The 27,613-nt window shown below is 42.7% G+C and overlaps 2 protein-coding genes across 8 annotated transcripts in view; one reads left to right on the forward strand and one right to left on the reverse strand.

Moving 5' to 3' along the window:
* Positions 1 to 18,487, forward strand: part of LOC119174558 (uncharacterized) — a 74,684-nt gene extending 56,197 nt beyond the window's left edge. For 3 of the 4 annotated variants that reach the window (XM_037425510.2, XM_037425511.2, XM_075895435.1), the window contains one exon: positions 6,593 to 18,487. In XM_037425510.2, coding sequence (XP_037281407.1) covers positions 6,593 to 16,312 — 9,720 coding nt within the window. In that variant the 3' untranslated portion in view covers positions 16,313 to 18,487. Of the gene's footprint in view, positions 1 to 3,881; positions 5,918 to 6,592 lie in introns of those variants that run through there. The other variant, XM_075895436.1, reaches the window with a different exon arrangement.
* Positions 1,247 to 27,613, reverse strand: LOC119174560 (androgen-induced gene 1 protein). 4 transcript variants are annotated; one of them, XM_037425525.2, is made up of 8 exons: positions 27,516 to 27,613; positions 25,329 to 25,497; positions 23,578 to 23,700; positions 20,377 to 20,478; positions 19,889 to 20,004; positions 3,736 to 3,887; positions 2,928 to 2,993; positions 1,247 to 2,176 (listed from the first exon to the last, which is right to left on the reverse strand). In XM_037425525.2, the coding sequence occupies exons 2-7, from the start codon at positions 25,491 to 25,493 to the stop codon at positions 2,935 to 2,937; spliced, it is 717 nt and encodes a 238-aa protein (XP_037281422.1). In that variant the 5' UTR covers positions 25,494 to 25,497; positions 27,516 to 27,613; the 3' UTR covers positions 1,247 to 2,176; positions 2,928 to 2,934. The 4 variants fall into 4 exon arrangements, with proteins under 4 accessions (XP_037281422.1, XP_037281421.1, XP_037281420.1 ...); XM_037425524.2 differs by lacking the exon at positions 27,516 to 27,613 and adding an exon at positions 27,213 to 27,486 and having other exon boundaries at positions 2,892 to 2,993; XM_037425523.2 differs by lacking the exon at positions 27,516 to 27,613 and adding an exon at positions 27,213 to 27,485.

The raw sequence follows: 27,613 nt of genomic DNA on the forward strand, positions 1-27,613 counted from the left end.
CGAAAGCTGTTATGAGATCAGAACACCGGTCACGCGTGGCGCCGTAGTTGTCTGCCGCCGCCCGTGTCCGTAACCAGTATTGAAAAAAAAAAAACTAAATAAAAAACACCAATGACACAATGGGATTCGCTGCGTGTTAGCCCAGTATTCTAACACTAAGCCATGTCAGTGCTTGGGACTTGTTTCTAAACTGACCTTGCGCAGATCTGATGTCAAGAAAGGAATCTAGTTAAGTAATAAAACATTTTGGAGCATCAAAGGAACAGCCAGGCATAACACAATGCAAATGGCATAACGAGTGGCTCATGCAATGCTCCAACCAACTAGAAAACTTGTTCATCACCTAATAACTGTGGCGCACGCACTTCAGGCATAATTCAATGTCATCGGCCACTGTATAAAAAAAAAAATTGTGTCGCGGATACCGCTTCTCGAAAAAGTAGCGAAGGATAATATAATGAATGTTGGTCTACAACACAAAAATTATGATTATAGCGTAGTGGGTACCCAGCAGTGTGCTTGTAGCAGTTACCCAACGAGTTTAGAAAAGGCTCTGAAAAGCCACTTTTCTAGCTTTCGCTGTGAGTGTGCCGTGCAGGTCTGGCATTTTTTTGCATTTGCCTGGGATGTGTTAGATGCAATATACACGACAGTTTCATTAATTGTATTAACATATGTAATACAGAGTGGTATGAAAGTAAAATAACGACCCAGTGTCACACAATGCAAATTGTGCAACGAGTGGGTCAAATGTTTCTAACCCTATACAAAGGACTCGGCCAGAATTCATGATCAGCCACAGTGCAAAGTAATATGCAATGCTTCACAGATGTGTAGTGGGTGCTGCGCTTCTCAGGGCAATGACTAATAACGGCTTAGTAGGTACTTCCCTACTTGACAAAAATTACGATTTACGGCCTAGTGGGTACCTGTGATGTGCACCTGTATTAGTTGCCCCAAGGTGGTCTATAATGAACTCTCCGAAGGCCCCTCTTCCAGCTTTCACTGTGACTGTGTCGAGTGTTACATACAGGCCTGGTGGTTTTTTCATAGCAGAGCCGTACTGAATGCTAGATAAGCGTACAGTTATGGCCAGTATGTTAGCATACTGGCACACTAAACAGTATGCTGTGCTACTGGGCATATCCTGCAACTTAAAAGCCCACACACCTACTGCCTATAGATGCAAAGTCAACAAATTGCTCAGTGCACGTAGTAAATTGATATAAAGCGATGCATTCAGTCATTCAAAACACAACACATATTAACCTTTTATTTGCTCAATAAAAGCAGAGGTTGCACTCGAAGTTTCTAGGAAAGGACTCCATTGTACACCTTGGGATCCCCATAAAAATACGAGAGTACTGCACCTCGTTATTCCAGTCCAGTTAAAAAATGGTGCGAAAAATATTACATAAACGAAAATATATGTAAAAATAGGTGTGCCAAAACATTAAAAAAAAAAAAAGGAACCAGTACCATACACTTAGCATGCCCCCACATTACATCACCCAATAGTGTTAATAGATGAAAGATAAAACATCACAATAAAATATCTAAAACAAGCATGATGTATGAAAAATGAACTCTCAATGATAAAAAATTGTGGGTTAATGCCACTAACAACTGTTTTAAGTGTGCTAAATCAAATTAGTGATAATTGCAAGACCAACTTTGGAGCAGTTTGTCCTAACAATACTACTGACATTTCCCCTTTGCTCACGACGTCTTGTAAACTGGTATTATATGTTTTGTGAGGCATATGCTTCTTTGGTATAAAACGAGGGGGCACTCAGGCGTGCTCAGTAGGTGATAACACTCTAAAAGAACAGCTATCGCAGTAAGACGAACCACATTCTAATAGCACGTTGACTAGTACTGACCGCTCCGCCATTGGCACAGTTAATCCATAAATCTCTCCTTCAACTAACGTTCACAACTACATGGACAGCTGTCGGCTTTGCATTTGGTTCACAAAGTATGTATATAAAGCCCCATTTTACGGCCTCTGTTTAATCATTTGCATGCTCTATACAGATCAGCATTGAATTTTGCGGAACACCATAACGTAAACAGTATCGTTCTAACCCGCCAGCCACGTGGTAACAACTGCTAGATAAAGGTGCACGATTTTTCAACAAGGGCTACATGACTAGATGACTTCTTTGGGCTGCACCTGAAAAAGATCAAAATGAATGTTTTCAGTCAATGCAGCAGGAAGAAAAAAAATATGCCGAACACAGATTAAAAAAAAAAATTAAGGAGTTTATGGACATGATCTTGAAGTTGTAACTGCTCTACTACATGTCTTTTGCACATGGAGGCCTCACTTTAGTGAATTTGGTACTGAAGTTAGAACCTGGCATCAGTGCTGTGTGGTAATATGAACTAGATACGACGATAAGACTGTTTTTTTTCTCTTTCATTTTGTTCAAGTTTACAAGGGTGCTGAGTATGTTTTTTCTGGTGTATGCATGTTTTTTCTGGTGTATGCATGTTGGCTGCATGAGAATTTGATTGCTTGAATCCTCACATGAGGGGAAAAAGGAAGTGTAAAATGTATCATACGGGTAGTAGGTACTCCACGCCAGCATGCAAGAGAATCCCCAGTATGGTGCAAAGCGAGCTGTTCAACAGAAATTGAAAAAAAAAAAAAAAAATTGGAACTACAGCTTTCTATTTTTTCCCCTGTACTTTTACAATCAGTGGTCGACTGTTGTAAACATTTGTAAACAAATTATTATTTTAAGCATTGGTGTTACCAATTTCTCTCGTGTTGGTGTCATTCTTGACAAAGGTGATTTGTTCTCAGTACAGGTGATTGAAAACCCTTGGAGTAAACGATTTATCGCTTCTTAGCTCAAATCAGGAATGCCTTTAGTGTGCCTTACATAGACGCTGCAGGATGTCTTGTGCAAAAGTCTTACTGTGGCATCAGTCTTCATGCTCATTGTCAGATGAGCATACCTCCTCTCTCGCCACGGGCGCGGTGGCTGAAAAAGGCCACAATAAAGTATTGGTCAGCTAAAACCCTCTGCCCTGTTTGTATATTTTGCAGCGATATGTGCGTAGTTTACATGCTACTAGTCAGTTTTTCAGTCAGCATTTGTTTCGTGGCATCAGAATGCTAGATGTAGAAACTCGCCACATAGAAATGATTATGTAGTTCTGAAAGTTTCTCTCGAGCTCTAGAAAACTAGTTGCAGTGTATGGTTGAAAAAAAAAAATTTTGTATGATAAAACGGCCAGGTTATTCTTTAGATATACGTTTATAAATTCACTAATCTTGTCAAGGGTGACACTTTGAGAATTGTTGTAGTGAATTTGTACTTTTCATATAAAAAAATAAGTTGCATTTATGCAGAGAAAATGTACTACTTTCCTGATTCCTTATGCTTCACTGTGAAACTATGAATGATAACTACATTTTATTTTACTGAGTTTGCACATTAGAAAAAGAGAATAAGTAGAACTGAACTGAAAAGCAATGCTACTTCTCGAATACATGAATTTCTATAGTTTCTATTTTTCTGTCGTAAATGTAATAATGCAAACATACATTTCTAACTTCAAAGCTATTGAAACACGCATGACATTAGCCTTGCAGCAGATCGTGGTCTTCTTACAAAGTGGAATCATTTCGATAAACCTGTCGTAGAGCTTCTGATGTGACGCTGAGACTCGATGTGTGTGTTGACAACAGATGCAGTGGGCCGATAAAAAATGCGTACTCACGCCAGAACCTGTGGTTGATTTTCTCTCCAACAATGTACACGCCAAATATGGCGGCTGAGCAACAGCCAATGAAGATTGGCAGCAGGGCTGGTGACATGAACTCGAGGACAGGGTACACCCACATCTCATGCACCATTCCGAGATAGACGATCCTGTAACGAGTTATCACGCATCCCGAAACATCATGCTGCGCCATCCTTTAGTTGCGCTCACGATTTTAAGCAGTTGAAGTTTGCACATGATAACAAAAACATATAATGTGCTTCCTAAAATACCTATTAAATGAGCACAAATATTCCTTGCTCTGTAGATGAGCTATTCTACTGTGCATTATTTTGAACGCCACAAATGCTGTAAGGCTGTCACCAACTTAAAGCTTCTAAACTGTCATACAAAGTTCATTGTAACCTTTTTACGAGGCCGTTCTCGGACTCCTTTATCTTAACATCTATGCATGGCCACTCCAAGAAGAAGGAGTTGAGGGAAGGAACTGAACCCTTCAGGTTTCAAATAGCAATGCAGTGTGCCCATTCTATGTATGCTGTTTTTGAAACATTTTGGAAGTAAGCACATATTTGCTGTAGCTATGACCTGGGAGTGCAGTGCTTGAAGTGTTAAGTTTACAGAGCCGAAGATGGCTAATGGAGAGAATCACAGATGTGAATGTATTTCCTCAGACAGTTGCTATGCTAAGCTACTCAAAACCAATCAACGGGATAAAATTCCTGGTGAAAGTGGTCCGAGAACTGAAAGAAATGAAATAAACAGGCGAAACCCGCATTTTCTATCAATGGATCAGCTATCGGAAGTGCCATGCTTGCATAACAAGAGTTCTGTAATGTGCAGTAAAATCGCAGCACGCGAGCGAATGCCTTTGAATCTCCATATAAATGTGCGTGCTATGGCCAGAAAGAAGCTTCAATCTTTCAAGTTGAGCGTGACAGAACCATTGTGGTTGCTGTAAAGCTCCTGCGTGTTTAACACTACACGAGTAGTCTCACTGTCTTTTTTTTAGCATGGTATCCACAGTCTTTTTAAAGATACCTTACGCTCGTTTCCAATTTTGGGCACACTCTTGTGTGCACAGGTGCTTGGGCCAAATCAAGCAAAGCAGAAACTTAAATAAAACTGCACTAAAGCCACAATGTGATTAATGTTCCTTTTTCTTTTGGAACAAAACGATGCAGTATTGTATTTTAGCCCTACTTTAGGACAAGAATGTCTTTGCAGATAAATAGGGGGTGAATGAGGACAACAAATAATATCCGTAATAGACTGTGCGAACCTTAGCCCACTACATTAACACTATGTACAACACTATATAACATAATGCACAACACTATGCACAGCCGTCAGCACCTTTAACATAAACACTTTGATGGGTGGCCACGGCTAGTTTGATTGATGCCAGCTGCGAAGTGCTGGGCACTTTTGCAGAGATGATGCCTCGGTGGGCTTGGACGGTATGTCGTCATGTATGGCTAGCATCTTCGCAATAGAACCCAAATGTAGTGGTGTCAGTGTCAAGCAAACTGCTGTAGGACACGTGGCGGAGCATTCGTGTTAAAGGTGCTGACAGCTGTACTAACATGCACAACACATTAACTCTATCTAACATGCACAAACTGGCAGAGGTAATTTAAATCTCAGCCTACGTCAAGGACAAACACAAGATGTACAGTTATGTAAGTACAAAGGAGCAATATTCCAATTCAGAGTAACAAGGCCTAGAGTTAACAAGTTGCACAACCTGTCACAGTCTCGACACTTTGGCACAAGGCTACCTTTCCCGATGGGAGTGTCCAAGAGAAAGCTGGCATATGAAGAAATTTTTGACAGAAAAGGCTGCAATGGGAAAAGTGACCATACGGTGATGTGATCAGTGTCGTTGGCATTATTCACTGCTGCACTCTTGCCCATTTTGACTAAGAACAATGGGGGCACGGTGTGTGAACCTTTCAAATACAAAATGAAGGAGGCCAATGGTTGAGGCGATCACTGCGCAAGCAAAGTACACACCGCAAGCTGTGATAGTGAGTGCAGAGTTGTCTAACACCCCCTCCTTTGCATGGAGCATCCCGAGTGGTGAAAATGCCTCTTCTGCTCACAACCAAGTGCTTTGTCGGACGTCGGCATGTGCGTCGTCACGCGACTTCACTCAGCTGTCTACGACGACTGCAAGGTGAGACACACGGCTGTGTACAGTCAGACACTGCACTCTCTGTGTAATGCCTGATGCAAGAGCTCAAGGCTGTCTCGACCTCAGTCGTGGCTTCCAGCGTATACAAAATAACCTGACCACAACTTAGATATTACGAAAAGCCTTCTAACCAATTTGCTGTGCCAGCACAGTGTTTATAAAAGACAATGTACATTCATACTGATTGTCATGCTGTCTTTATAAGCCCAATGTTTGTGGAAAAGTTTGTTTTGTGGTGTGTGATGCATTTGGAAAAATTAATGGCGATAAATGCTTCTAGTAGCCATATAAAAAAAAGGGGGGGCACATTGTTTGCCAAGTGCTAATAAAAATATCTTTGCTGTGTGCATGATAACTTTCAATACGACAAGCCTGAGCATTTCTTTGTTTTAACTTTGATGCAGATTGTAAGATAGCCACATAGGAGCAAGTGTTTCCAGGTAGTTAAATGTGATTACATCGCATTTACCTAACTTATCCATAAGATTATGTAGCAGAATGATAATTTTACAATTGGGAGATCGTCTGTCTAAGATGTCTTATGTAGAGACACCGTAGCAGGTGGAAGCCATTACAGCAGTGCGATAATTAAACTAACTATAATCACTTGAAGGTGATTGAGTCTATAGTAATGGAGGCCATTTGGTTATGTTACAGGCTCTAGAAGTGGGCACAGCCAAGATTGACAAAGGTGCAGCCCTCCTGAAAGCCGAAGATAAGCTACCAGAACCAGATGGTCAAGCAAGTGGTGGCAGTAAAGACAAGGATCAAGCCCTCGATCTCCACACAGAGGATGAATCGCCACCACTTGGAGAGCCAATCGCACCACTTGGAGAGCCTGATGGTCTACTTGACGACTCCAAACAAGCGAAGACAGAGGAGGTAAAACGTGAAAATGTAGATGAATCCCAACACGACGCGCAATGTGACACATTCAGTGATGATGCTAACCCAACCTTCCTGATTGAGGAAGTTCCATTGGAAAGCATTCCCCTTCCAGAAGGGCCGTACGTTCCACCTGAAACACAGCAGTCCCAGTTGCCTGGAGAAACAAGCGCTTCAGTCCAAGACACCAACCCGCAAAGCCAGAAAGTAAGGAAGGCGAGTAAGTGGGATAATGCATCGGAACAAACACTTTCCAAAATAGCTGTATTGGATGACATCAAGGAGTCCATTCCAGAATCGTCCACAATGGCTATAGCGAAACCTCAAATTGACATCGAGCTAAAACCAGAAAAGCGAGACAGTCGAAAGCCTACTGCAAAGATAAAGAACCAGGAGGTGACACCAAGTAAACAACAACCTTCTACCGAGGCTAAAAAACTGCCAAAATCTGAGCCGTCTTCAAAAGGCGTTTTTCCTGCGTGTAGAAAATCAGAGTTAGATATCCAGCAAAAGACGACCAGAATCGGTGAATCAAAGAACAAAGAAAGGACTCCCATAACTCGTAAAGTAGAGCAGCATCCTTTGCCGGAAGTGTTGCGCGAAGTAGACAAGGTTGTCGAATCCAAGCAGGCATCAGAGCAGACTGACATGAGGTCAAAACTTCAGAAGTTGAGGCGGGAGAGCATAATGTCTATGATTAAATTTGAGCCTCTAGAAATCACCCCAAAAACTGCTACAATCCAGTCCTTCGAAATGAAACAGGACGGCGCTTCGTTGTGCAAACAGGCATGGAGCAGAATTCCCGCGTCGCAAAAAGAGTCTGCATATTTCTCCTCTGAGAATAAGAAAGCATCACCAGAAACGCCCAGACCGGTTCAAAATAAAAAGGAGGACAGTGACAGAAAAACAGGGCTTTCCCGCTCTCAATCACTGCCAAAGGCGAAAAATCCCAGCCCTCAGATGGAAAAGAGGCTTAACTCAATAGACTCTGCAGATACTGTTCAACAGCCCAGAACTGCTGGACAAGGTGGCACCATGACCGGTAAGCCCAAGTCTGATAGTTTCTTGCATAGACAGATTCAAGAAAACGTTGCTCCTCAGTCCGTGCTGGGATGTCAAACCTTTGGCAACATCATAGTGAACCCTGCCCCACCTGTACAGCCTCCAGAAAGATGCCAGGCCGACAGTAGTGCAACAATGGCGAGCAGTTCACACAACCAATCCCACAAGACTGCTGTCGGCGAAGCCAAGCAAGAGTCTAAAGCACTACCAACAAGCTTTGCGGCCGAAGTACTCTCACCAATACCGAAACAGCCAAAAGAAAATTCAGTTACACCCAAAGAACCGAATAGACATTCCGACACGATAAGGTCGCGTAGTAACGTCCACTCTGCAAGTGCAATGGAAAACCGGCTGGTGAGTGATCATGAGCTGTCGACAAAGCTTGAAGCTAAAGATGGCGACAAAAAGACAAGTAAGGGTGAACGAGATGAGCTTATGGTGAAATCACAAGAATACAAGCAAGGCGGGCTAAAGGAGCACACTGATGCATCAAGAAGGGTGAGCTCTTCAGTCAAAAAATCTGCAGATGTAGAGAAGCTGGCAAAAGACAAGAAAACTGCATTGCAGCCTAGTTCAAAAAGTGTATCACACAAGCAAACTAGGGACAGCACTCCCTCTCAGCCCAAAGAGTCTGCCCAACAAACTCTGGATGGCACTCCCACTCAGTCCAAAGAGTCTGCCAAACAAACTCTGGATGACACTCCCTCTCGATTCAAAGAATCATCCAAACAAACTCCGGATGGCAATCCCACTTGGTTCAAAGAGTCTGCCAAACAAACTTCGGATGGCACTCCCTCTCGATCCAAGGAGTCTACCAAACAAACTCTGAAAGGCACTCCCTCTCAATCCAAAAAGTTCGCCAAACAAGTTCCGGATGACATTCCCTCTCGATCCAAAGAGTCATCCAAAGAAACTCGGGGTCGCACTCCCTCTCGATCTAAAGAGTGTGCCAAACAAACTCCAGAAGGCACTCCCTCTCAGTCCAAAGAGTCGGCCAAACAAGCTCCAGATGACACTCCCTCTCGATCCAAAGAGTGTGCCAAACAAACTCCAGAAGGCACTCCCTCTCAATCCAAAGAGTCTGCCAAACAAGCTACGGATGACACTCCCTCTCGATCCAAAGAGTCATCCAAAAATATTCCGGATGGCACTCCCTCTCGATCCAAAGAGTGTGCCAAACAAACTCTGGAAGGCACTCCCTCTCAATCCAAAAAGTTCGCCAAACAAGTTCCGGATGACACTCCCTCTCGATCCAAAGAGTCATCCAAAGAAACTCCGGGTGGCACTCCCACTCGGTCCAAAGAGTCTGTCAAACAAACTTCAGAAGGCGCTCCCTCCCGGTCTGAAGAGTCATTCAAACAAACTCCGGATGGCACTCCCTCTCGATCTAAAGAGTGTGCCAAACAAACTCCAGAAGGCACTCCCTCTCAGTCCAAAGAGTCGGCCAAACAAGCTCCGGATGACACTCCCTCTCGATCCAAAGAGTCATCTGAAAATATTCCGGATGACACTCCCTCTCGATCCAAAGAGTGTGCCAAACAAACTCCAGAAGGCACTCCCTCTCAATCCAAGGAGTCTGCCAAACAAGCTACGGATGACACTCCCTCTCGATCCAAAGAGTCATCCAAAAATATTCCGGATGGCACTCCCTCTCGATCCAAAGAGTGTGCCAAACAAACTCCAGAAGGCACTCCCTCTCGATCAAAAAAGTTTGCCAAGCAAGCTCCGGATGGCACTCCCTCTCGGTCCAAAGAGTCATTCAAAGAAACTCCAGGTGGCACTCCCACTCGGTTCAAAGAGTCTGCCAAACAAACTATGGGAGGCACTCCCTCTCAATTCAAAGAGTTGTCCAAACAAGCTCTGGATGACATTCCCTCTGGATCCAAAGAGTCTGCCAAACAAACTCCAGATGACACTCCCTCTCGATTCAAAGAATCATCCAAACAAACTTCGTATGGCAATCCCACTTGGTCCAAAGAGTCTGCCAAACAAACTCCGGATGGCACTCCCTCTCGATCCAAAGAGTCTGCCAAACAAACTCTGAAAGGCACTCCCTCTCGATCCAAAAAGTTTGCCAAACAAGCTCCGGATGACACTCCCTCTCGATCCAAAGAGTCATTCAAAGAAACTCCGGGTGGCACTCCCACTCGGTCCAAAGAGTCTGCCAAACAAACTTCAGAAGGCACTCCCCCCCGGTCCAAAGAGTCATCCAAACAAGCTTCGGATGACACTCCCTCTCGATCCAAAGAGTCATCCAAAAATATTCCGGATGGCACTCCCTCTAGATCCAAAGAGTGTGCCAAACAAACTCCGGAAGGCACTCCCTCTCAATCCAAAGAGTCTACCAAACAAACTCCAGAAGGTGCTCCCTCTCAATCCAAAGAGTCTACCAAACAAGCTCTGGATGACACTTCCACTCGGTTCAAAGAGTCATCCAAAGAAACTCCGGGTGGCAATCCCACTCGGTCCAAAGAGTCTGCCAAACAAACTCCGGATGGCACTCCCTCCCGGTCCAAAGAGTGTGCCAAACAAACTTCGCATGGCACTTCCGCTCAGGCCAAAGAGTCTGCCAAACATATACAGATGCAAGCTTTGGTAGAAAGAAGTGCACCAAACACAGATTCTCACATTGGATTATCTCCTAAGAATGAGACACCATCACACACAACTGCATTTTCTTCAACGAATGAGGTGCCATCCCACCAAACTAAATGGCAAAATATGTCACCCCAGCAACAAGGACAGATACAAAAAGCAGAATCGTTACCAAAACCCAATGAAAAAATTGCCACAACTCAAGTATCTGAATTGCGCGATTCTAAATGTGAATCTACATTCACTCAGTCTAAAGAGAGTACCAAACATATACAGAAGGAAATTGTGGTGCCAAACATTGGACCCAAGATAGAGTATCATCACCCTCCATCAACTACAAAGAAAGAAACGCCTTTCCGTAGCTCTAAATCGCAAGAAATTTCGCCTCAGCCACACGAACCGTTACTAGAAGCAGAATTGTCACTGAAGCCTAATGAAAACATTATAACAAGTCAAATGTCCCAATCGCGAGATTCTAAATGTGCATCTTCTTCCACTCAATCCAGGGAGTCTGCAGAATATATATCAAAGCACCTTTCAGACGCTAAAACTGCACTGAAAAGAGAATCTTGCCCTGTGTCATCTACAAAAAAGGAAACACCATTCCATCTTATTAAATCTGAAAATCCTTTGCCTCAGCAGCAGGAACGAATAAGCAAAGCAGAGTCGTCGCAGAAATCCTGTGAAAACGTTGCAGCGACTCAAGTGTCTAAACTGCAAGATAAAACACTGCTGCCAAGTTTAAAAAGCATGCCACACAAGCAAACTCGAGACATTACTCCTAGCAAGTCCAAAGAGCCTGCCAAACATACACCGAAGCATGTTTTGCTGATGAAAATTGCTGCTGAAAGACATTCTCACACTGCATTTTCTTCAAAGAATGAGGTGCCATGCCACCAAACTAAATTGCAAAATCTTTTGCCTCAGCAAAAGGAAGAGAAATGCAAAGCACGATCGTCACCGAAAACTGACCAAGAAATTGTGGCAACTCAGATTTCTGAATCACAAGATATAGGCAATGCTTGCCAACACACACAGGGTGCTGTAGTGAAGGCTCAACAAGGTCAGACTGCCGTCAAGCGCAAGGAGCAGACAGGAACCCCACTAAAGAGAAACACAGCTCCAGGAAAGGCTGTGACACAAGAGAGTGCAGCCAGCACACCGATTTCACCAAGTGATATCTACAAAACTGGTGAAAGTGAACAGGCGAGTGTTGAACAGCGCATGCATCGTAGAACATATGTTATAAACAACCCCAGTAATGTGCCCGTAAGCTTAGCACAGTCTGCTCTGTCTTCTGCTGATGAACTCGATGGTGCTGCACAAAAACCCACCACACCTGTGCGTGCACTGGCAGCACCACCATCATTGGACAATCCACCAGCAGAGCAAAAGGTGCAGGAGCTTATCCAAGAAGTATCGACAAAAGAACGATGTACAGAGCCCGAGGCGGCGGCAAAACTTTTATCGGCACAATCTGTACCAGCAGAACGTCATTCAAGACACAATGCAGGTGACAGACATGAACAGGAACATTCCTGTGACCATCGATATCATCAGCTTGCTTTTGAGCCTGTACCTCCACACAAAACCCAGATGCCTGAGAATACAGTCTTCACTTCTGGCTCAGCCAACAAATCTGAATCAGAGGGCATTCTCCCACAACAAGGCAACAGTGTAACTGTGAACACCAAGTACATTTCCCCATCTTTAAAACGAACCAATGTGGTGCCATTGACATTGCTGCCATCACCTGGAGGCTGTACCGCTGAAGTGAAGGCACCGCTACCTGAGAGTGATAACAAGGATGCAACCATTCAGCAACAGCAGAATTCTCCCTCTGCTGAAACAAGCAGAAAGCCCGTGGTTCAAGAGCTTGAAAATCCAAATGACCTAGCAGACAACAAAGGAGCGAAATCAACAAAGTATGGCTCATCTTTGGAACAGAGCCAGATCGGTAGCGATAAACATGACCTTCCCAGGAAAAAGCAATTGCACATGTCTCAAGAGCGTGTTGGGAAGGCCAGTAAATCCACCCTGCTTAGTGCAGCTGTAAGCTGTGAAGAGGGTGAAGAATTAGCAGACGATGTGCGCGTGCCCTCTTTGCTTTGTCTCCCTACTGAAAGCATAGAGACAAACCCAATGCTACATAAAATGGCTCCAGGTCCCTTGGAAATACTCACAAGCCAGTATGAGCAGGAACCGACTATACCCAAGTATGATGACATGACATCATCACAAAGCTGTCAAAGTGAAGGTGTGTTGCCATGTCTGCTCGAGGAAAAGTCAAGTGTTCAAGAAAGCGAGGTAAAGAGCGATAACATAAAAGAGGCCAGCGATCTGGCAGACAAAGTTCCTAAATTTGGTGTTACAGGTGACCAGCCACAAACACAGGCTGTGGTTGTAAGCAGCGAAAACTTAATAAAGACACCAACAACAAAAGTAGGAGAAGATGACGGAACGTTGTCCTTCCACCAGATGCAAGCAATTGAAAGTGATGGGAATGACAAAGCTGAGAAGCATGCTGTTCATACTAGATCAGGTACTGCTTCCACCAAAGAGATTGGTGCTGAAGACCATTCAGATACAGCTGTCCAACCAATGGAAGGTGTTCAGACCAAAAGCATGCCATTACTTTCCATGAATGAAAACGTAATTGTTGAGCAGATCATCTCTGTGAGTGGCCATGCACCTGGGCACTCCACAGAGGATCCATGCGAGTCTGCAAGTCCTGTGCATAAGACTAACAAATTTGAAAAGAAAGCCAGTAATAGTGAACAGGACTTTAATGTGAAGTTATCATCGGAAAATGTGAAAGCAGAGAGCAGCATCCTGAGCAAGGAATACACAAGCACAAAAAGGGTGGAAAATGAAGGCCCTCTCGAGAAAGAACCCCAAGATGATGCCTTTGAACTTGAAATGGTCAAGAAAGAGACGAACACATCGAACTATGATCATGAAGACAGGCCAACAACGCTTAAGCACTCTGATGATCAGCGTGCAAGGTGTACTGATGAACAACCGGGAGCCATACAGGGAGATGTGGTTGACACCACTGTGTTCGAACAGAGTGATGACATCGGTAAGCATGCACTTGAAGTCAAAAGCGACACACTTCAAGAGGGTGTCACTGATCTTGCGTGTGACCTCACCACAACGCCAAAATTAGAAAGTGGTGGTCCAACTGCGCCATTACTTCTGAACCAGGCGACGATGACACTTAGTCAGACTGGGCTGAGGAGCCACCTCACAGAAGAGCAGAGAAGTGAGTCCTGTAGTGAAGCTGTGAGCAGGAATGAAATGGATGCCCTCCAGGATGCTATTGTTGGTGCATATGACAGGGCAATACCAGCATCAAAAGGCCCTGAACCTGAAAGAGCAACGAAACAGAAGGGGGCTAGTCATAAGCAAGAAGTTTCTGAAAATCCTCCCATAGAGGCAGTGGCAAAGAAGTCCACTAATGAACCCCTATACGCGGACAGGATTGGCAGTCTAGATGAACACACATCTTGTGCTGGGGAAAACGATTCTACAGTGTCAATATTAAGTCGTATAGAGGCTGGACCTATGTCACTAATGTGGAGAAAGGAAAAAACAAGCACAGAGATGGCAAGCATGAAGGACAGAGAGGAAGCCGTATCTGCTGATGCACCCACACTTGAAGATGGAGTTGGGCAGCCTCAGCAGAGCAGTGCTGTAACTGAGCACAATATTATAGCAGCCTTGCCAACAAAGACTGAATCTGAAAACACACAGGTGCTCGTGATGGTGCAGCAGAGAGACTTAAATGACCCTCAAGAAAGAAATGCACCAATAAGTCAGGAAATGTGCGTACTCGAAGTGGACATACCTTCAGTACGAGCTTCTGCGAGCAATCTGACAGACGAGTCCGGGCCTGTATCACTTGAAACAAACAAATTCGAAATGCCACTAGTTAATGTGGCAGATGAAGTGGCAAAAGCAAATTGTGGGAACGAAGAAATCAAAGCTAACAGCGGAGATGATGTTAAGCAGCCGCTGCACAAAGAGCATAAAGTTTTCACAGAGTATGAAGCACAACCTACACCACCTTCAATGGCTAAGAGTTCTTCCAATCAAGTAGAACAGGCACACAATCTTTCAAGCACTGACCAATCGGTAAAACACATTCCAAAACATGCAGCAGTAGTTGCAGTGGCACCCGTGCCTGATGAAAATGAAATCCTAGTGCTAACATTAGCTGAAGAGAGCCAGAGTCGAGAATTGAAGCATGATGAAACAGATTATTGTCAGCAACAGGACCAGAGCGACAAGAACATTGCTAAGGCAACGCAACATTCCACACCATCGCATCAAATCCAAACAAAAGATGAAGTGGCTACTGTAGGTGTAGCTAGGCCACCAAAGCGTGAAAATGATGAAAGTCTACAACACAACACTGTCATACAACCTGAGCAGTCCATCATTTGTTCAAACTTTAATGCGAATGCAGAATCTACACAACTTGCATCATCATTAGAAGAGCACTGCGGCACTTCTGCTGCTGAGGCAGCTGTTTTAATAAGCACGCAAGAAGAGCACTCTGTTGTAAGGCTAGATGACATTGAAGTGGCTACAGTCATTGAAGTTTCAGCTGAAGAGTTTGTACTTTCGGCAGGTCTTCCACCTACACCTATATTAGGCTCTGACTTGACTGAGACAAGCCAGCTAGTGTATGCAACGAACACAAATGAACAATGTTCTCTGTTTGTTAGTACCACGGAGGGCGGTGTCGAGTCAATAGATTCTGCAGTTGCACACCCAGCTTTACTGTCTTCTGACCAAGGTTCTGTAGAGTTCTTTACAATAGGTTCCTGCAAAGAGGAACACACGGTTGTTCCTTTGGCTGGACATCATGTACAGGATTATGCTTCTGCGGCTGAAAGTGCTGATGAAGCTCTAGACATGTTATCGGACGGTGCAGTTCTATCCACAGAAGCTGTACTGAATGAACTGTCATGTGAGAAAAAACCGGAGGCAACTCTTGCCATCATAGACAGTTCCTCACATCAGACACATACACCAGAAACGGAGCTCGATTCAACCTCAAGACCAAACATGCCCTTGAAAACTCGCTTGGAAAGTCAGATGCCACCTTTGACCACACCACCTCAAACACAACTTGTAGACTCCTTGGTTGTCTTGGACGAAAGACGGCAGTCAGATCTGAAACCCTTGTCTTTCACTGCGAGTTATGCTGAAGCCATCCAGAAATCATCTGAGCAGCCTACTGAAGACTTGCCTTTGCAACTGAGAGATGCCGATGAGATGCTGATCGGTGAAAGTTCCTTGACTTCACAGGTGGTGGTCTCGCCACCTCCAACACTGGTCGGTAATCAAGAGGCGAGTTTGAATGTTACTAACACTGAAGAACCCATTCGCGCGACGTGCTTGCTATCACCTGCAGTCACAGAAAGTCCTGTGCAGGTGGAAACCGAAAAGCAGTTTGTGAAGATGATGATGACGCAGGCGGAACCCGCCACAGAAGTTATGCTCGCATGTCACGGGGAATGGAAACAAAGAGAGCCGACCCATAATCCAATGCCTCTTAGAAAACGCCTGGCTATGCGACAGCTGCGAGAAAGTGTCTCGGAAGAAAGTACACTCTTTCCCGAGCAGCATTCTCCCTCATTTTCCACTCCTTGTGTAGAAGAAAGAACATCTGAAGAACAGGAACCGAAAAAAGCTGTCGTGAAACCCAAACGCCGAGGCAGGACGTCACAAGCACGCTCACGAGGAGAGGGCGACGAAGCAGAAATGGTACAAGTGAGGAGGTCCACCAGAAACAAGAAAGCACCGGAACGTTTCTGTTTTTAAAATGGTTTTTGTGCTTTTATTAAGCCCACAAATACGGTGACGGTGATCGCCAGTACAACTCCACAATTGAAACACTGTGTGCATAATCATACACTCATGCCCATTTAGAGTAGGTCATTCGTCTTAATTTGAAAATAGTAGTATACATGTTACAACATTCCATTCGGGTGCTCTTTTTTTTTTTCTCTTTTCTGAGCGTTTGGCTTAAATCCATTTCTTTCATCTTCAGTATCATAAAAACAGCATGGAACAGATTTACAATTCTGGAATTGTTCTGCATTGCTTTGTTGATTCCGCAATTGTCAACTCTAAAAGATACTGAGGAGAACAGCGCGAAAAACGGGACCAAGAAAGAATGAACGCATGACACAAGCGCTGCCTAAAATTCTAAACGATACCTGGAAGAGCAGGAATCATATAGGCTATTTAAATCAAATTGTGTTTAATATACAGCCATGCTTATTTCAATAAATTTCAATGCGAACCATTAATGTAAAGAAATAATGAGGGCACCTTCCTAAGTGGCAACATACTGTACTGGCATTGTTGAAAGCAGGTACATGTTTATTTGTTAACAGTTTTCAGTTATGAACTTGGTGCCATACAAGTACATATTGCAATGCATCTACAGTCGGAAGTATCTAAGGATGCATTTGATATGCTTAAAATGGTAATGTTCTCGATTTTCAAAGGCACCTGAAGTACATTCTATAGTAGAATTTCAGTAAACTGAATTCGTCTAAAGGGAACAAACAGCTCTGGTTTTGTTTTTGACTGCTGTACCCTTACACATCTTTCTTAGTAAATGAACACGCTTTTTTTGTGTCTTCTGGGTATAGTTACCAAGATTTTACAGTAGTAATACTATGTTGCCAAACTGCGAAATAAGCTTCTGTGAACCTGTTAGGCACGAAGCACTGCATTGCATGGGAACAAGGAATTTAGAGCCAAGCATCGCTTAATCATTCCTTTGTGATCTTGTTATCAGATACACATCAAGAGGGCCTAACAGTTGTCGACTGATTTCTTGATTGCTAGGACATCTTCAGTATTATTATCACTGTAAATTTTCGTAGTAAGGCTCGACTCGGGCACTCGAGAGCAAGTATGCCGTACAGCTTTGCCCTGCGTATAACAAATGCAACATGCCGAGTTGCGAGGATCGTTGTGCATGCCTGTAATTGTAGCGGTGAAAACATTCAAAGAATAAAAGCCAGAAAGTGCTTAAAGCCACAAAGTGCAACGACGCGACTTTTGAGTGGGTCTTGCTGCTATGCCGTTTCCCCGGGTAGTTTGCAGTGAGCTCATGGTGACAAAACGAGAGGAAAGTTACTCGGAAGCTGTGACAACTTCCTGTAACACTGCTTGCTTGATAGATTCGAAACTTTTTTGAGACAGCAGACTTGCAAGGCAATCTAGTCATATAGTAAAGTTATCTTATCATTAGCACTTAGAAGAGGAATACAGTTGAAGACATTGAGATGCTTTTAGTCTACGACTGTTACATTATTTCATTTGACACTTTTATTACTTCAGAGTTTGTTGAAATGACGGCTCTAAGTAATTTCACAATGTACAGGGATCTTATTGCTTCGTCACTTTCTCAGATAATCATTCTTCATTTTATCAGAATCATACTGCCTATCTTCCGAGTAGAAGCTCAGCTAGAGTAAGTCTTCAACAGATGCAATATAAACGAAGGATAGCACATGTTGCCATTGGTGAAAATGTAAATTGGCACCAAGATTCTGCCATTTGGATAACAATGTATTGGGTTGTTATCTGCACTTGCAAGCACTCAATGCAAGTTTTTTTTAACGTTGCCGTGAAATGTGTGCACAGTCTTAACCTGCAAGAAATGTTAACAGCCCAAGCTGGACAATGAATTTCTAGTTGGGAGATGGAAATCCATTCACAGGAGAGATGACAACGATGATCGTGGATAATAACAAGACTGGCACTGAGATACTTTTTCAATTCACACGGTACATCTAAGAGAACCTTTCACGATACCGGTGCCACATACTGCCCTACTGCTGAGGATGCCTCCTCAGGCACTTAATCATGTTGCCTCGTCGAACTCTTGCACCTTGCATGTTCATTCCTGTTCCCACTTGTTGCTTGAAGTTTTCATATGAGTGACTTTAATAAAAACTCATTCTGTCAAACCTGGAAGCTCACTAGTCTGGTAAACATTCTTTTTATAGCCTTCATACACACTACCAGGCACTTACGCTTACAGGCATTTAATGTACATGTGAGTTCAGTGCAAGATAGGTTTTAAGGTTACAGGAATATGATAACAAACAAAAATTTAGAAGTGTTATTAAGAACCATGCAATGTGATCGCCGGTATTTATTTCGGTAGCACAGACACGAGAGAAAACTCACAAACAAGACGGGTGCTAGTTTATTTTTTCGCACTACCAAAATGAATTACAGCCGTCACGACCAACTGGCCTGCATTACCGCCTTGACCACGCAATGCGCAATAGAGCAGGGAATGACAGGTGCAACATTAAGAGACGGGGCGAGAGCAGAGTGAATTAAAGAACACTTATGAATAGCCATGATTCTACCTGACATTAGGAAGAAGAAGTGGACCTGGGCATGTCACGGAATGCGAAGGACAAATAACCACTAGCAACGAAATGGATTGCAAGGGATGGGAACATTGCCTGCAATAAAAAAGCCTGCACAAGCTAGGGTAAATTGGTGACCACTAGGAGAGGCCAGCATCCTGCAGTGGGCATACAACAGGCTAAGAAAGATGCTGATGAACACATACTCTAATTAATCAAAGCTAAACATTTTCTTTCTCTCTGTCCTTTTTTTTTGTGTGTGAAAATGTAGGAATCAGCCTGGGATGTGGTTATCAGATTCTGTGAGCAAGTTATAAACTTCAATGTTACCTTTAACAATTCATTCAATACTTGGTTCAGTACATCAAGAAAGCAAACAAACTTTGAATTGTGGGAGGCATGCATAGAATCGTTTGGCAAGTTCAGTTGGGTGCAAAAGTTTGATTGAAAAGAGAAAGCAAGCAACACAGGTGCTGTGCTGTATTCTGTGTCCTATACACAAGTCAGGTAGGTGCTTATCTCACGCACTCCACTAAAACTGTGTAATGATAAATGTAAAAACCAATGCACACATCATTGTCAGTAACGAGGCATTTCTATGGGCTTATCTGCACTCAAGTTCAATCGGATGGCAATTTGTGGACACTCCGTCAGTGTTGCAGAAAATGTGTCAGGCGGCTGAATGCATGTCTGCACATAGCACGTTTCTGAATGTCTTTTGTTCCACCCGATACAGTATGAACCTGAGCCATAATAATGGACTTCAAATTAGACAACCCATGGCAAACTGGATGAAAGTAATAATGACAGCAAACAAAGTGGCAGTATTTGCATCGTTCAAGTTTATCTCTATGGCTCCAGCAGTGAAGAACCGGATTTTTCTTCTGCAGCCAAGTACAATTGGGACTGGTTTACAACCCCGAACAGCTTTGATTTTCCGTTCTTTGGGCCATGCGGCAGAAGTGAGTGTTCCGAATAGCATGCATCCACTTACCATCCGACATAGGTGCAGACAAGCATGAAGATGGTGCGGAATCCATCTTTTCTGGGAGGCGTGGCATGGTAGACAAGCTTGGCTTCAAGCAGCGCGAAGAATGAAATGGTGGTGTGCTGCAATTGACAAGGGCAGCCAGGTTCACAATGACGCAAGAACATGTAACGAAGTAACACATAGAAGATGACATTGTTAAACTTGACTTGAGCTTGGGAGTTGAATTCCAACTAGGACAGATACAGTCTTTGGGTTTCTCGGAGGATTTAAAAACAGTAGTTAATGGGATTCCATCATGTACTCACAAACCGCTGCTGCTCAACACTTAACCCAGACCTCACTTTTACAGTGCTTTCTTAGCCTCTAGTGCCATTTTTTTTTTACAGAGGTTCATTCACATCCATCCAGTTAGAAACAGGGCTTCTAAAGCTGCCTTAAATTAGATTACCGCTGGCTTGTAAGGGCTGTGCACTATGTGAACGTATACACACCGACAACTGGTTGAGCCACCATGGATAGTAGATTGCGAGTGATTGAGGGAAAATCAGCTCTCGGTCGTAGAAGTAGAGAGACCAGAATAATCCAGTCACAAACTGCAAAAAGAGATAGAGCAATGAAAAATGAAAGTGTAATCTATAGTTGTTTCGGCAAGACTGGTAGCAAATCATTGCAAATCTGTGCTTGCGCACTGACTGGTTTAGTGTTACAAAACAGTAAAACATTCTTGTTTGCTTTTGCAACAGCTGTTGTTTGTAACATTTCTTTTATACATAACATTTCTCATTTTAGTTTACAATTTTTCTTGTCCCTGTGGGCTATTCCAGCAGAACAAACTTCAAATTATATTCGAAAATGTTGAGGCCAGCTCAATCAGGATATGAGGCTAGCAACTTTGTGTTGCAATAACTATAGCATAAACGAAGAAAAACAAAAGAAATTGCAGCACAATGTCTTGTACAATAAGAGGAATATTTTGAAAAACAAATGATGCTGTAATATTGCAACTAAAATGTTTGGAAGTCCTACAGGAACTGTTTAAACAGAACGTTCAGTGCTGAAACATTACCCATAAACAAGTGCAAACAAACAAGTAATAAGTCTGTAATTATTTTCAACATTGATAAATTTATTGATACAGCAGATAAATATATTGCTGCCTCAGTCAACAATCACTGTTTATTACCCAGCTATTTTGGGACCACTGTAATGAAGTAGCTGTTATTTTTTGTACGGTGTTATCTTGCCAGTAAGTCACTTTAAGGGGCCCTGCAACACTTCTTAAGCATGGTCAGAAAACGCTGCCGATCGGTAGTAGAGGCTCTCGAGCCGCAAATTTCAACTCCGCAAATTTTTGCGGTGTTGAATTTTTGAGGCGATAAGCTTTTCCAATGAATTAATTTTATGGGTACTCAAAAAGTGTTGCAGGACCCCTTTAAATTAAAATTTGTTTGTAAGTGTCCAAAAATTTAGCAGCAGAGTTCGAAAAATTTGCGATAGGCCTAACCAACAAGAAACAACGATTACACATGTCCATAATAAAGTCTGGTATAAATGACCCATAGAAGAGCAATCAGAAAAAAGAAAGGGGGGGGGGGGGGGGTCCGAATAGTAAACTTTTCAAACAAATCGAATGCGAATTGACTACAGTAACACCAACTGCAATACGAACACAAATCAAATACTGTTTGAATACTAATTTTCTAATAGTAAAAGAACCACTTAAAAAAAATGTCCCTAGATGGGTAAGGTAATAATTTTTAAAACAACCCTATAATTTCACAGCACTGTATTCAATAAAGCTTTTCCCAAGATTTAGCAAAGAAATGCTATGATTACTATTAACCGACAAAAATACCACAATGATTTAAAATGAGCCAAGCTTGTATAGAGAAAAAACTAAAACCTTCGAAATATTTCCCGACTGTAGGGTGAAAAAATAAAACTGGTACACAAATATTTAACACTTTTTGTGAATTACGATCATCATGAGCGTTATGAAAGTGGATTGATATCATGTCACGTTGTGTCATGTAGTGGATGAATGACAGTTTCGCTTCGGCTAAAGTGCAGTTTTAAGCAAGAACGCCTTTATCCTGGGATTATTATATAGCGTCGATAGTCCGATAGGTACATCACCTGCCTGCATTTGGTTAATTCAAGAATGAATGAAAACAAGAAAAGTTACCCCTCGCTGTTCCAGGGCCTCATTCCTTCGATCAATTTTTGTCATCTCTGATTATTCAAGAAATATTTCGATATTTCGAATATGCACTATTCGATTCAAGCACTGAATGGAACAGAACACAATTCAATTAGTTATTCGTAATGTTCGAATATTTGCACACTCCCAAAAGAAACATTTTTGGATATAAATTTTTATATTCCAGGATATTTCTGTATTCCCTTTTACTTTCTTTAAATTTTGCATCAAAATAACAGAGCTGGTATGTCAGTGTCACATCATAGATTTTGAGAGTATCTGTTTTACTTAGGCCACTAATGTGCAGTAGCCAATTTTTTTTTTTAATTGTCAAGTCCTGTCCTTTGCTTCTCTAAAACTGAATGTAATACATCTTGCATTATGAATAAAGCAACAGGAATTGATCGAGGGGCCCGTTTTTGTTGGGCACAACCTCACCAGGCCAACAGATAGTGATGCCAATGAAACCACAGGGGGCATTATGTGTAGCTTTTTTTTATGAAAGTGTAATTTTGGGATAGAGAGAAATGAAAGTAAACGAATATAACGTCTTGCTGCCAATGTAATATATGACCCCAGAACCTCTGAGCTATGCCAAGGTTGTGGACACAAGTGGCATATGCTAGCACTCCCAGTGTCACACATATATGAATACCCAAGGAAATGGACATAGTACAATTCGACAGTGCTTCATTTCAGTGAACCAGTGGTGAGTCATAGGGCATGTCCTATTTCTGTAGCACATACCCAAGTTCGGCGAGTTTAAGGGGCTGACTGGCATGAACAAAACTCAAGCTTAGACAGATCTGTTGTTTGAAGTTGAAGTTATTTTGAAGTTTTGTCAGCGTTTAGGTTAGAGTACCAACAAACCATTCACACACAAATTTAGTGACATGCCGTGCACCAAGGCCGCTATGGAAAATTATATCATACTCTCCTCCTCACCTCGGCCTGGCCCCCTCAACTCGTGAGGCACGCTGGCGATCACAGAGCTTTCATGAGTACACTCGACGATTTGATCTTTTACCAGTATAGACCTCCAAAATTGCACACCTACAGGCTGCGCGCATTCTCGGAGGCCATGACACAGTGCACCCGGCAGCACGCACGTTGTCTGGCAACAGAGACGACGAACACAGACGTGGTTCATATCTGCTCCGACAGGTGCCGCCATCCTACCAGCTGATTTTACTTTGGCGTAATCCACAGCCCATGACAGCTAATCAGATCAGAAATCAATCAATCAGAAATGGCCAGAGCATGTCACACTGGGAATGTGCGGTTGAAAATGCATTTGGCCGAGTCGCAGTGGTCTGCAGCGATTCGTAGTTTTAAAGCGTGTAACAAATTACACATTTTACACTGAGAGTTCAAATCAGTCTCTAATTGATCCTTAGGACTTGGTCTATTGGCCCAATGTGTTTGCTTTTGTAACAGCCTGGAATGACGTCAGATCACCTTGTCATGCCACAAAAGGAAAAAGCAAACTCACCATGCATACCGGTAGCGACAATGCAACGAAGAGGTGGTCGTAAAACCGCTTGAGCCGTTGCTTATTCCGTATCGGCGCAAAGTCGAGGAAGCAGCTCAGTGTGAACATGAGCCCCTGAAATGTCTACAATAGATCCCATTTTGTTGAGGCATAGAGATGGAGGTAAGAAATGTTACTTGATGCATCTGTAGAGCTGAAAACTAAATGAAAGTACTCGGATTATAGGCAAAAGCAGAACACTGAACAAGAACAGCTAGCAGAAATAAGCTCTGATAGGGCGCGTTAAGTTCATGTGCTTCGAATTCCAAAAAAAAACACGCTCGGATGCATGCGAGTGCGATGCCTGTGGAGCTTAGCTTAATGGCAATTTATGCCGCCTGCTTTTGGGGGTACGAAATCGTTTCGTAGTGAATGTTACATTGCTCCACCGAGTGAACAAGTGGGGAAGCAGAATGCATTTCATCAGAGGAGAGAGCGGGAAACACATCATTTACCAAAAGCGGTAGCAGGGGCGAGCTCTCGTTCAGGCCCTTGTGGACCGTCTCGGGGGTTGGAGCACGCACAGCACGCTCCGTAATCATGCACCAGAAGTCGCTTTTTAATGATTAAGTTTACAAAAGCACAGTCCTCTGGATAGAGCACACTCGAGCTCCTTAGTTTAAAGTGCCCATTGACAGCATGTCAGTTCTGATCTATGTCTTGCTTTTCGTGACACTAAGCCTATAGCAATAGTGCCTTGGTGCCGCAGAAAGCACCACTTACTTTTTTTTGAGATTAAGGCTTGGTGTCACTGCGAGGTCGTGATGCTAAGGCTGCAGTATTAGCATCACAACTTCGCACTAGCGTCATGACCTTGCCCTAGTGTATGACCTTTCCTCAGCCTCACAAAAAATTACCAATTAGCCCAATTCATCATAACTTGATACTATAAGACAAAAAGAACAAAATTAAGTAAAGCATATCACAGCAAGACAAGATAAGCAGCTGAATTATTAAAGTGGAGATATTAATCAGTCGAATAGAGACACTGAATAGGCCTTAATAAAAGAGGAGATCTTGGCATGGATTAACATGAAGTACACGTTTTCTACAGAACAGGCAGGGGTCGTTGTACACACATTATTTTATTTTAGCGTTATAACAGCAGACACCCAACATTATCTAACACTATCCAATACTCGTACTATGTAAGCAAATATGGTAGATGTTATAAAACTGTACACATTAAAAAATGCATGAAAAATACATTGTACTGCATATTTTTTCTGAGCTACTATGATGGTTAGCATGCCCTAGATTTCATCACCCAAGATTTTCTCTCGTTACTTCAACTTGTAATTTTTTTTATGTAGACCTATAAATTGTTGCTGTGACACCAATTTATAATGCGTAGCATGCTTTGCAACAATTACTCCTTCTTGTGACTGAGAAGTGACTGCTTTTATCCTGAACTCTTAGTGCTCTGCATATGAAGCAGTATCATCGTATGTGCAGGCAAGAGCATTTATGACCAAGGTCTTTTAGGTTTGGCTGACTAGCAGAGTTTCTCTAAACTATCACTGTTTCACAATGCTTCTGCCACAGTCACAGCAGAAAAATGAGACAAGGTAATCTCTGCAAAAAAAAGAAAGTTAGTATGCACTTCACATGGTTCTTTTATAATATCAACACATTGTGGACTTAGTGTTTCTTTGTGCAGTCCTGTTTTCTTCTTTTAAAAGTAAACTGTTAAAGACGAATGCTGGCCATACCAAGTTCCAGTGGGTGAGGTACTTGTAGCGGCCAAACCTCTTGTGAGATGGAGTCCGCTGCGGAATGTCCAAGTGAACCTCGGAATAGTAGATGCAGTACGCGTATGTGCAGAAACCAATCACGTGAAACAGCTTGATCCCCCAGTGCGTCATGCTGATGGACATTAATCTGCAATGGTTCGGAAGATAGGAAAAGATAAAAGGTAATAGAACTCGGAAACATAGATCGAAAGTGCAACGGCAAAGTTGAAGAAATCCTGCCACAATATCTACAACAGTGCACAAAAAGCTCGAGGACTGAACAAATGAACTACAGATGTGGCATATGCCGACTCGCAGCTAAAAAAAAGTTCGGTGATGTTTCTGCATGCATAAACTAGTAAACATATACAGTACTCGTGGATTGAAACGGATCAATTTAGGGGTACCAAGTAATGCACATACCTTCATTTATATCGTGTTCATTTCAGGTTGCATAATCATAATTTCAACTTGACTTATTTTTAGAGAGGTGATGCATCGCCACATGACGTGGATATCTTGAGCAATTGCACGTACCAGTTCTCATACTAAAAAAAAGCTTGCCATCGCATTTGAATCCATGAGTACTGTACATCTGACAAAGTGATGCAGCAGCCATCTGACTGATTTCAAATTAAAAAAGTACTTTTCGAAGATACAGAGTCTCTTCTATGACAAACAAAATGAAGTTCAGCCTACAGAGTTTTCCTTTCTCTTCTGTAGTTTTGATTCATCAAATGCCTCTTGCATGTAAGACATGAAAACTTTGCAAGTGTGAAGCCTGGAAAAATTTCTTTTTTCTACTTGATACTGCATGAAATTGTTCTCAAAAGCTAGGCCCGGTCTGAATGTTATTGTTTAGATGTAATACCACCAAAAAAGTTTCTCGCGTCGCCCAACAATGAGGCGACGTATGAATAATGATGACAGCACGTACATAAAAATTAGACAGGTATTTGTGCATATCGCAATGCATAAGCTGCTACAAAGCAAAATTAAGTAAATTCTTTGTAAATAAGTACTTTGAATAGCGAGATGTAGCTACAAGTTGCTATGATATATGCTACAAAATTAGCACCTATACTCTGAATACCATTAAGCTTTGTACCTGTGACCCGGCATTATTTTTCTTTATTTACCTAGCCCGCTAAACTAAAAAAAAAAAAAAATGTTTTTTTCTTCTATATCTGGTTTTGTACTGACATGAAACTGCAGCTAATTGTAATTACAGCAAAAAAATACAATTCTTGGCGCGATTGGTCACGGGTGCATGCATCTTTCCTCGCTTCTAATTACGTTCAGCAGCTGAGCATTAAAACATTTGCAATTAACGTCATATAGTAATTAGCAAGCGCAGTCGGCTGCATGCGCGCTGCTTCGCGATCGAACCACTGCACATCATGCACTTCATTTCGATGTTACTTGCTGTCAAAATACCGGCATAATTAGTTTACTCTCACGCTCGGATGACTTCCTGCTTACATCGGGTTGAAAGAAACGCTGCCGTGCTTGCTTAGTTTACAAGATTCAACATTTTCGGTATAACATATTAGGCATGCGTGTATACGAATATTCGCTCACAGCCGCGCTTTCACAACGAACAACATGTCTAACTAAAGACGTGCGGTATAAAAGAGGTTTCCAGGGCCCAGTCATATTTTTTTCTGATACATTAAAAAGGTCTAAACGCCGGTCATTTTGATCGATGGTCAATGCAACTATAACGGTGCAGCATTTGCACAACAGCGCTACCGAAGTATTTCGCAGAGCTGCCTTGAGTAGAGCATGATAGATCGAGATTGTTATAAAGCTGATAAGTAACGATCACGATGATAACGCGTCAAACGAAACTCGTCTACCTACCGGCCCACACCACCTCGGCTCTGGTTCTTCCACGACCCTTATCAGTTGTCCTCGGCAAGCGGAAACGAGGCGCATTAACGCAATGACGTCGAAGAAAATTTCATCAAGTCATTCTGGATTACATTGGGAACAATCGAACGACCGTGAAGGTGGCCCGGCTGCGGCAAATTTTTTAAAAGGCAAAAGCAAAACGATGCACAAAAAAAGGAGGAGTGGCTGAACGTGGCAATAGCGATGGATTTGCTTGTTTGCACCGAGACGTGAGTGATGGAGACGGAAAGAATAACATGAAGGCAAAATTACATGATTCGTGTGTTGAATATTGGGATACAAATGGACCAACACCGAATGGACACGAAAAATGGAGATGAACGAAGATGAGACGCGGGCCGCGGAGCGCA

The sequence above is a fragment of the Rhipicephalus microplus genome, chromosome 5 (assembly GCF_043290135.1).
Source record: "Rhipicephalus microplus isolate Deutch F79 chromosome 5, USDA_Rmic, whole genome shotgun sequence".
Taxonomy (NCBI): Eukaryota; Metazoa; Arthropoda; class Arachnida; order Ixodida; family Ixodidae; genus Rhipicephalus; species Rhipicephalus microplus.

Coding starts and splice junctions, on each gene's coding strand:
- LOC119174560 (XM_037425525.2), bottom strand. CDS start 25,493: ATGTCCATCAGCATGACGCACTGGGGGATCAAGCTGTTTCACGTGATT. Junction 3,888..19,888: donor GTCTGCACCTATGTCGGATG/GTAAGTGGATGC, acceptor AACTCGTTACAG/GATCGTCTATCTCGGAATGG. Junction 2,994..3,735: donor AATCAACCACAGGTTCTGGC/GTGAGTACGCAT, acceptor GGCCTTTTTCAG/CCACCGCGCCCGTGGCGAGA.